This window comes from Stigmatopora nigra, chromosome 13 (genome assembly GCF_051989575.1).
Source record: "Stigmatopora nigra isolate UIUO_SnigA chromosome 13, RoL_Snig_1.1, whole genome shotgun sequence".
NCBI lineage: Eukaryota > Metazoa > Chordata > Actinopteri > Syngnathiformes > Syngnathidae > Stigmatopora > Stigmatopora nigra.
The window spans coordinates 194306-204178 of record NC_135520.1 but is presented as its reverse complement, the minus strand read 5'-3'; the positions used below and the strand labels follow the sequence as shown (position 1 = coordinate 204178).

The 9873-nt window shown below is 49.3% G+C and overlaps 1 protein-coding gene across 2 annotated transcripts; it reads right to left on the bottom strand.

Moving 5' to 3' along the window:
• Window positions 1-941: 941 nt before the first annotated feature.
• On the bottom strand, window positions 942-8201 carry LOC144206752 (potassium channel subfamily K member 5-like). Of its 2 annotated transcripts, XM_077731893.1 has the most exons (6): window positions 7910-8201; window positions 7516-7841; window positions 4148-4259; window positions 3864-4030; window positions 3594-3762; window positions 942-3127 (listed from the first exon to the last, which is right to left on the bottom strand). In XM_077731893.1, exons 2-6 carry the CDS (start codon window positions 7699-7701, stop codon window positions 2148-2150), a joined length of 1614 nt encoding a protein of 537 aa, XP_077588019.1. In that variant the 5' UTR covers window positions 7702-7841; window positions 7910-8201; the 3' UTR covers window positions 942-2147. The 2 variants fall into 2 exon arrangements, with proteins under 2 accessions (XP_077588019.1, XP_077588018.1); XM_077731892.1 differs by having other exon boundaries at window positions 7516-8201.
• Window positions 8202-9873: the final 1672 nt, after the last annotated feature.

The window sequence follows — 9873 nt, the reverse complement described above, 5'->3', positions numbered from 1 at the left end:
CTCTCATTGTTTACGCGGCTCTTCCTTTCGGGGATAAAAAGCAAATCTTTACCGAGAAAAATATCCACCCGACCACATCCCCACGGCAAAGTACAGTCAGCCGTAAATAAAGCCAGCGGCATCCTCCTGCGGGGGTGCCCAAACGTTTCCGAGGAGGAAAGCCAGATGCGGAAAGTCAGGAAACAATCGGGTGTCGCTGAGGTCCTCGGGCCCGTTTCGCTGGTTGGCTGGCGGGCGGCGTTTCCTCATCCTGGCCCGGCCCGTTGGGAACGCGGCCGTTGTTACATGTTACTGATTTACACGCCACGGAAAGCGGTCTGTCCATCTGGTTCCCCCCTTTCCTTGTTGACAAGCCAGTCAACTGGAAGCGCCCAATCCCGGAATAGATTCCATCCGCGGGTGGAAAAAGCTCCGTCACCGCTTGACCCATGGATGGCACCACTGTACTAAGACTCCCTGGACTTTATGCTATGGGGGGGGTTCAACTTTTCGCTCAAAAATTTGTTTTTATTGAAGAACAACAAGGTTGGATTAAATCGAACAATGGCACACTTTCTCAAAAGGCTTCTTGGATTTGATCTTGTTGTTTAAAGGTTCCCGTCATGCACACTCAACACTGCTTACATTGTGGTGAACATTACAAGTGAGAGGAATCAAAAGGAAAATGACCTTCTTTTGATTGGGCGGGCGCCTGGCAAAATGGGGCACGAGGACCACAACAACCAAGCACTTTGTGTACGACATTGGCCACACCATTCTATGCCATGCTTGTTCTTTGGCTACGAGGCGGGGCGGGGCCAAGCGGGATGACCTGGACCACACTGATCCCTACAATATTGCAGCTTCAACTTTTCTGGCCTAATTCATCTTTTTCAACTTCATATAAATGTGAAAATCCATGCTGAAACTAACTGCCAAGCACAATAAGCCACTCCCCTGTGTTCCGCTTCAATTTTATTTGACGTGAAATGCACAAGTTGCTTTGACATTGGTATACAAACAATAATTTAATCATAAAAAATAACGTCAACTAACACAAACCCATTGGAGTTTTGACAGTTTTGGCAGAGCATCGTTGCCAGGAAAACCACGGCTTAACCAATTTGCGCGCGGAGAATGGACTACCGACCGCCACCGCATACAAAGGCCACGCATACTCATCATGACAGATATGTACATCCAGAAAGCGTGAGGAAAAAGAGCAAAAAGGTGGGGAGCTAAAAGTTGAAATGTACAAAAACGTCACCCAGCGTGAAATATTCCGCGTGGCAATTCATTTCCGCTGCTCGGCAGTGGATTTTAGGCAGTCCTCCAGGAAGAAAAGGTGATCGGTGTGCTAAACAAACAAAAAGACAACTTCTATTACAATCTAGTAACTTCAATTGTGACGCGCGGACAAGTGGGATCTTTCTTCTTTTAAATAACACTTAAGATTGAGTGCTCAAGTGGCTGTGCAAAAAGCAGGAAGGGAGCAAATAAAGGCACGGACTAGCCTAGCCTAGCCTAGCCTAACATGGCCGCCAGTGGTTTGCAAAAGCAAACAAGTAGCGAGGGCGCGTGTTTGCAGCCGCCCGTGGGCTTCCCACCAATATTTACTGGGCAAATAGCACGTCGTACGTCAGAGGGAAACAACCCACATTTCCAAATACAAACACCATTTGTCATATTTACAGTCTTTGGCACCGCCAGACAAGATTTTGTATAAAAAAAAAAGGTCACTTTGTAGGCAGTACTTTTCTTCTGGTCCTAGATTTGATTTCGAAGAAGCCTTCGCAAAATGCCTGGCTTCCGTCCAATTAAAAAGCACGCTCTCCTCTAAGCCAATATGGCTAAATTGTTTGGAACAACGCCTTTTTTGAAATGTTGAAGACCGACCGGGTGAAGGCACACAGCCAAATTGTCCATCGTTTGCATAAGAAATCCCTTATGCAAGGCATCGGGTCCATAGCGTTGGCTCAATATCCCCCGTGGGAGGGATTTCAATTGGACGACATTCATTGAGAGTCAAAGGACATTTCACTGGGCTCCAAATTGAGACGCCCACCCCCCCGGCCAACTGTGCGACGCCATCTTTTTAGTTTGCGTTCATAGCAGTTTGACAGCATTTCAACGGGGGCATCCGTCGGACCACAGTTCCGCCCGGTGGACTACGGCTCCGCGTTGTCTTCCTTGGCGTATTCCTCCACGAGCGTCTCGTAAGAACGGCTGTGTTCCGAAGTGTCGCTGGTAAACACGGAGAGGTCGGACTGGGAGCCCCCCCCGTCCCCGGAGACGCTCTCCACGTTCTCGTCGCACGTGGTGATGGAGAGTTTGGCTTTGGAATCGTCGTCGCCGTCGTCGTCGAACTCCAGATTGTCGCCCAGAAAGTTCTCCTCGTCCACGAAGGTGATGTTGGCGTTGGGGAATGTCAGCGGGCGGTATTCCTTGGAATCCCACGTGCGCCGGGCGCCCTCTCGCGCGCCGTCGGCCTCCCGTTCCACGTCCTTGTCCAGCTGGTTTTCGTAGCGTATGGGCTCCGGCTGGCGTCGGCGGGCGCCGCCGCCACCGCCGTCGTCGTCTTCCGGCAGCAGCGGACCGTTCTCCGTGCCCAGGAGGTAGTTTTTGGACTTGGAGAAGGCCACGGTGACGCGGTCGCTGAAGCTGTATCTTCTCTTTTGCCGCGGCGAACGGTCTAAACTGAGGATGGTGGGGGCGTTGGAGCCGGGGGTGTCGTTGCAGCTCTTGGAACGGGTCATGTCCATGGCTTTGACCTTGGCCACGGCGCCACCACCTACGCCACCGCCACTAACACGTTGTTTCTGGCCCTCCCTCTTGGCGCCAATTTGCTTGATCAGGTCGTTGTAACCTTCCTGCTTCTTGGACAGGAAGCCAAAGATGTTGACGTCTTTGGCGGAGGGCGGCGGGCCCGGCGGGTCCGGCGCGCCCTTGTCGGGAGACTTCTTGTAGTGGCGCACCTGGTCCAGAGAGAGCTTGCGCAACTTGCGGCGTTTCTTCAGCGCTTTGTGAGCCTCGATCACCATGCGCACTTTCCAGTTAAAGAACAAGGAGAGCCAGGCCAGACCCAAGTAGATCCAAACCTCCACAAAGTAGCGGTAGAGCGCCGGGTAATCCTTGGAGGGTTCCACACCTGAAAAAAACATTGGAAAAACAAACGCTTTATGGAACAAAATGAGAAAAGATCCGCTCTAAAAAATTCTCTTGTCGAGTAAGTGTGGGAAATCATTTTCTACTATACTCCCTTCTACAACGCAAAATTAAAAAAAAAGTAAAAACTGTCGTTAAGACCGGAGAAGTTCAAGCCATTGACCTTCCCCAACAAGTGGCAGTGTTATGTCGCTTTAAACATGGTTCCTGAAAAGTAGCTCGTACCAACAGGGTTGTTTTGACTCTAAATAAAGCAGAGCGGGCAAGTGTTTTGAGGTGGAACGTTTCAAAGGGCACTTTGGACTCGTCCGCTTTAACCGGTGCATGCAGGAGGTTATGTAACTCACCTCCGTTAAAAAGCTCACATCATCGTAACGTGGACACAAAATGCTAACGTCAGACGGCAAACACCGCGTCCAAATGGATTTCTATCTTTTGGTCAAACCTACCCGCAACCAAGTCACCAAATCCAATGGTAGTCAACGTGACAAAGGAGAAGTACAAGCCTTCCACGTACGTCCAGCCTTCCTGGGACATAAACACGAAAGGTGGAAGGAAGAGATGAAACAACACTCCCCACAGGAGGAAAATCACGGTGCAGGTACACTGAGCCTTCCTCTGAAACGGAAAGAAGAAGAAAAAAAAAAAAGAGTTGTCGACGTGAGCAGCTCTGGTGGTCCTATTGACAAAAACAAATCATCAATCGATTGTCCAGTTACCAGGGAAAATCCTTTCTTGGTGAGGAATTGACCAAAGTGCTTGGCTCTCCCGCCAAAGAACTTGCCCAGCTCGCTGATCCAGGTCAGACACAGAGGCACCCCGAATAAGCCGTAGAAGATGCAAAAGACGCGACCGCCCAATGTTTTGGGAGCAATGTTTCCATAACCTTCCACACAGAAAGACAAACACAGTTCAAAGACAACGTCTGGGCGCCCCAAATACAAATTGGAAGTACGAGAGGATAGAAAAAGAAAGAAAAAAAAGAGCATCTGGCTATACCTACCTATGGTGGTTATGACGGTGGCGGCAAAGATGACGGCGTTGGGCCAGTTCCAATTGTTGAAAGGCTTGTCGCCGCTGATGGTGACTCCTTGGCCGGCAGCGTTGGAAACAATCTAAAAAAGATGTAAAAAAAAAAAAAGCAGGGAAAACATGAGCAAAAAATGGAAAGAATATTTTCTACACCGCGTATTTGCTGTAAAAAAAAAAAAAGAATGTTTATAGCACGCCGTGTAAATGTCACGGGCCATTTACTTTGAAATAATCAGTGGAAGCGCCGCTTACAAACAGGAAAGAAGCTGCAGTGGCCCTGGCCGCCCGTTAGCCGTATAATTACACAGAATGTGCTCCGAGGAAAATATTGTTTAAACTGAGAAAAAGGACGCCACACGCCACTGCGCCGGTCGTCACGCTCGCCTATGGCACGGAAAGAAAAGAAGAAAAAAAGAGTGGAAAAAGAACTACAGAGAAATAAATGTCTCTCTTCATGGTGTCCCGCCCGGCGCAATGTACAGCGAGCGGGACTTCTACTTATAAAAAAATTAATGTTTTGGGAAATATAATCTGTTTTGAAGACGTCCTTCACCTTGTTTTAGTGGGAAAGGGCACAGAGTGCATGGATTCCATTTTTTTATCTGCCAGATAAAAAAGTGCTGAATTTAACGGCAGGGCAAAACGCTGATGGCTGCCATTACAATGAGGGCAGAGTACATTCTTTCAAAGAAGGCCGTCAGTCATCACGCCACGGGGGCAGAAATTGCCATTTGCCATTTTTGCAATCCACGTGTCGCACCCAGCAAAGTTGAGCCAGAAGAACACGCCTATGGTGGCGCTGTTACTCATTAAGGGAAGCCCATAAAGATACTTGTCGGCTGTAAAGACGGCTGCAAAAACGACCAACAACCACCAGAGGAGATCAAAAAAAGCCAAGCCTAGGTTAGCATTTGTGAAAACAAATAGAGAGCTTTGTACAATGGCTTTTAAATGAAAGCCGGAGGCCCGCCACTCCATAAACACCATCGCAAATGGCTCTTTTAAAAGGCCCCTCGTTAGGAGATAATTGGCCGACTGGGCCAATTAAAAGAGCCGATGGGAGCCCGATGGAGCACCACCGCTCGCTCGCTCCTTCGCACTACAACAAACCACGGCCGAGAACCAACAGAGTTTCATCCGTCAAATGGAAAAATTCTAGCGGCGGAGCAATATGGAGCAGCGCTTGACTGATCACGCCGCTGGCACGTTGCCGCCTCTCATAGAAAATGAAGGTCAAATGGGACCCTTTTTTTTTTCTTTCTTGGAAGCTAATCAATGCGAGAACGTGACCGAGCCAGAGTCAGCCTTGGCTATTTCCAGACGCACCATCCAAAGTGGGCACATGACAGAAGAACGAGAAAAAGAAAGAAGAAAAGAGGGCTTTTTTTCTGGATTCCCGTGACCGCGGGCCACGTGGCACAAAATAAAGGACGCCGGCATCCATAAACAATCCCGGACGGCAAACGTGATGTCCCCGCCGCCGCCACCGCTGCACGCTTTTGCGGTCCGTCGGAAAAAGTCACGCTGGCCTACGAGCCTTTCAAAAAAGAACATTCCAGATTGCATCACGGCAAATGATTCATTCCAGTTTGTTGGGGCATTGGGTCATGGGCCTTCAAAAAAAACAAAGCTTCTTCCCCTTTCTTGGAAAATGACTTTCACCACTTTGATTTTACTCGGGCCGTGATGGCCACGCCTTTGCTACGGTCGCCACTGCAAGTGCAGCCACACATCTTTGTTTATTTCCACCAAAGGCACCCAAGTTCAAAGATCCAGATCGAAAAGATCATCGGCGACGGCGGGCTCACCGGACAAAAATCGGGAACCCGCGTAAAACATCATTTCGTTAACGACGGTGAACTTTCGTCCACTCGGAAAGGAGACTAACTTTAAGATAAGATATTATTAAGGACGGGACCGCGGGAGGAACGCCACCGCTAAGACAAAATCCGCTTCCACATCACTGGGCAAAAGGGGGACAAATCTTTGCGGCCTTCATATTGCCATCAATTGAGGCCTTTGTGGGTAGGCAAGAGAGAGACCGGGGGGGGGGGGTGAGTTTTCGGGGGGAGGGAGACCATTCTACAAGTGCAATGAAAAGGGAGGGAGGGAGGTTCGAGGGGGAGAAGGTCCCCGTCCGTCTAGAAGCCCCCCCCCCCCCCCCCCAAAAGAGAAAAAGCAAACGGCAGAGAAAAAGAAAAAAGGGGGGATGGGTCAAGTCATAAAACTCCCAAATTCTTATCTAGGCCTGTGTACCCGTCGGGGAGGGGGGGACGCGTTGAGACCTGCCGCTCTCATAATGACAAAAAGCAGTCAAATACAACTGAAAGCTAAAGCGTGCCGCCAGAGAAACCACAACTCTTGCAAAGAAGTGACAAAGCGGAAAAGTCTTGTGGCAAAAACACCTGTTCAATAGGAATGTGGACGGGGGGGGGGGGGGGGCGCTTGTGGGTCTCTATGTTTTACTCTTACTAGCGGTTCTGGCAATTGGGATAATCCAACAGAACATGACTTTAAAGCTGAGATTGCACTTTCTCTAGTACCCTTGAAAAAACCTGCTGAATCATGCCTATATGTATACAGTAAACACACACACACACACACACATGGTCTGCTTTATGACACCAACGTAAGACAATTCTTGCGTTGATAACATTGACAGACAGCATTTCTGTTCAGTGCTTCGTTTGGGCCTCTCAATCGGTCGGTTCAATCCAAACTAGCGTTTGGCATGAATCAATGTTCAAGAATGACTCTTTTAATGATTGACGGCCGACTATCATTTGGATATCACTTCCTCCTTTGGGATTTGCTTTCTTGTTTAACCTTCAACAACAAATACCAGGATGAGCAATTAACAAGCAATATTCACAGAAGAGACTTTCTGATGAGTTCCAAATCATGAGCTTGTGTGATGGCGGCACTATATACATGCTAAAAGTTCTAAATTCTGAAAAGGCCCCCACGTGGTGGTGCTCTCTTTTGGCTTTTGTGAAAATGGACGTCTTTTGGCTTTGGACTTTTCCCAAAGTACTTTTGCTCTCCACTCTTATGTGGCAGTACAATTGTGAGTGAAGAGTCCGATTATTGTTTTGTTTTTGCTTGCAGGGACAATGCTATCCAGCAATTCCAAGTATATCCGTCCTTTTAGCAGAATTCCCTTTCCCGGGAGCGAGTGGACGCGATAATGCCATTGACTTGACACGAGTCAATCCAAGACTAAAAACCATACTCTTACTGGCTCGTGGTCGTCCAAATTGGGAGAGGGGCGGCGCCCCTAAACACAACAACAACAAGAAGAAGAAGAAGAAGAAGAAAACGGGAGCCACTTTGACTCACCTGTAATATCTCCTCCAAGTCTTTTTCCTTGAGACACGGGTAGTCGCGGAGGATTTTGTCCTTCTGGAGCCGATAGTGCTGCACGGCCTTCTTCCAGTTGTGCTCCTCGAGGACTTGGAAAATCGCCGCCCCGATGGACAGGTAGAAGATGATGCCAGAAGTTAACAGGGGGCCTTTATCCACCATGCTGCTGCACTGGGAAGGAAGGAGGGACCGGGGAGGAGGGTGGGGGTGGGGGGTCGCTGTTTCGGCGGACGACAACCGCGACGACTCTCAAGCAGTCATGGTCGCTCGCTCACGAAAGCGTCCTTCTTGGCGAGCGCGACCTTTATCGGGACGACGCGAAACTCCAGGTGAACGAGGCGTTTGTGTCCTCCTCTTCCTCGCATCTCACCTCAGGTCAGCTCGCTTCCGACGGACCGAGTCGTGGGGGCGTTACGCCAAACGTTTTAGCAAACGTTTTGGAAGTCTCACAGTCCGCTCTTGTTTTCACGTGCCACAGAAGTACTTGAAGCCGGCCGGGTTTGAATAACTGACTGACTGAGTGAGTGGAGTGGAGTGGAGTGGAGTAGAGTGGGTGTCTAAAACTTTGCAAGATCCGCCCAAGAGAGGAGGGAAAAGACTTGACTTGACAGCAACCACCACCAGGAGGAGGAGGAGGCAAAAAAAAAAAAACAACGAAAAAAAAAGCCCGACTCAACTACGTACTTTGGCCCCTCCCCTTTTCTGATGTCCAGGTGCACGTCATAAAGCATCAAGACTGACAGACACAAGGGGAGGGAGGGAGGGAGGGAGGGAGGGAGGAAGGGAGGCCTCAAGTGTGGCCAAAACAGGGCCCCTTTCAAAAAGTCTACTCAAGCAAAGACAAATATTTCAATGTGTCATAAAATGGGGAATTGACACAATCAAGAAGGAAAAGGCATTAAAAAAAGGCACGGGAATATAAACAGAATTTTTTTTTTTAAAAACCTCAACATATATTATATCTATAGATAGATGTATGTTATGGTATGCACGTGAGCATTCGGGGTTGACACAGATGGACCGACCAATGCAGGGTGGAATTGTGGGATTGGCCCTTGACCCCTCGCTCGCAACGGACCACCATTTTGGATCCGGTGTCAGTCTGGCCAGACGGCCGCTAACTTGATGCAAAAAGATTCCTTTTCATTCCGCCGGCCTCTCTCTTTTGGCTCCTTCAGAATTTTCATTTCTGGGTCAACCCACCGAGAGACGGCTTGTCGCTGTGGAATGCACACGGAGCCTCTCGCTCGCCCCAGGGCGCAATGGCACCCGCCGGGCCGCCGGTGGCGGGCCGTCATTTGTACTTCAAACAAACAAAAAAAGACTTTTGGGAAGATTGCAAAGTTGCAGAGCATTTTTTTTTCTCCAGTTTTATTGACCTGCGGATGTTTCACGCGGCACCATCTGGCGGCCTCCCCACTGATGGCGGACGCCGGTCGACGGAGACCAGCCGGCCGGCGTCTCTGGCCGGCGGCACGCAAGGAGAAGCAGACGTTGCATCATCGTCCCCGCAATTTCATTTTCCTCGGCCCTGTTTTTTTTTTTTTTTTTTCCTTTTCTCTCTCTCTCTCTCTCGGCCTAGTCTGGTTGCGTCGGAGCTGGCAGCCAACGGCTCCCAAAAGCTCACGGCTTGACAGTCGTAAAATGTACCGCGTGGCTCATGCGCACCTTTAAGCCGCGTCCGTGCCGACCGGCCGGGAATTTGCAACCAACACGCCAGCGGATATCCGAGGGACGAGGACGACGGAAGATCGGCGGCCAGCGTGAACAATTGGGTTATTCTTCCTTTTGCACACACGCACGTTTCCCAGTGAGGGATTTTCAGGATACGGCATTATACAAGAGACTCGAATTACAGGTTACGCAGGTGCTTCTTTTGGAAATGCTTAAGGCCAGCTGCAAAATCTTGGGTTTTTTTCCACAGTCAGCTTAAAATCATAGAAATGAAGTTAGCACAAAGTATTTTGTTGAGACCAACTCACTATGCCTGTGTATGTGTTGCACTTGAGTTGGCCCAATCCAACCTGAGAAAAAAAAGTGAGTCATGGATGGGAAAAGAAGGTCAAAGCTAGCAGGCAAGCAAGCAAGCAAGCAAGCAGTCAGCAGCACCTGCAGACAATTTAACAGCTCAAATAAATTCCAGTCATATTTTAGCCACGCAAAAACAATGGTGTCAGATATTCAGGCCGCCAATGCGCTCTCACAAGACGTCCTTTTGGGAAAGTGGCTGTCGGTGGCTTAAGCCAGGCCTGCTTTGTGAGACCCACGCGTCTGATGGCTTTTGGAATGGCTCATCCATTAAAGCCCGGAGTCACTGACTAATATGTAAACACG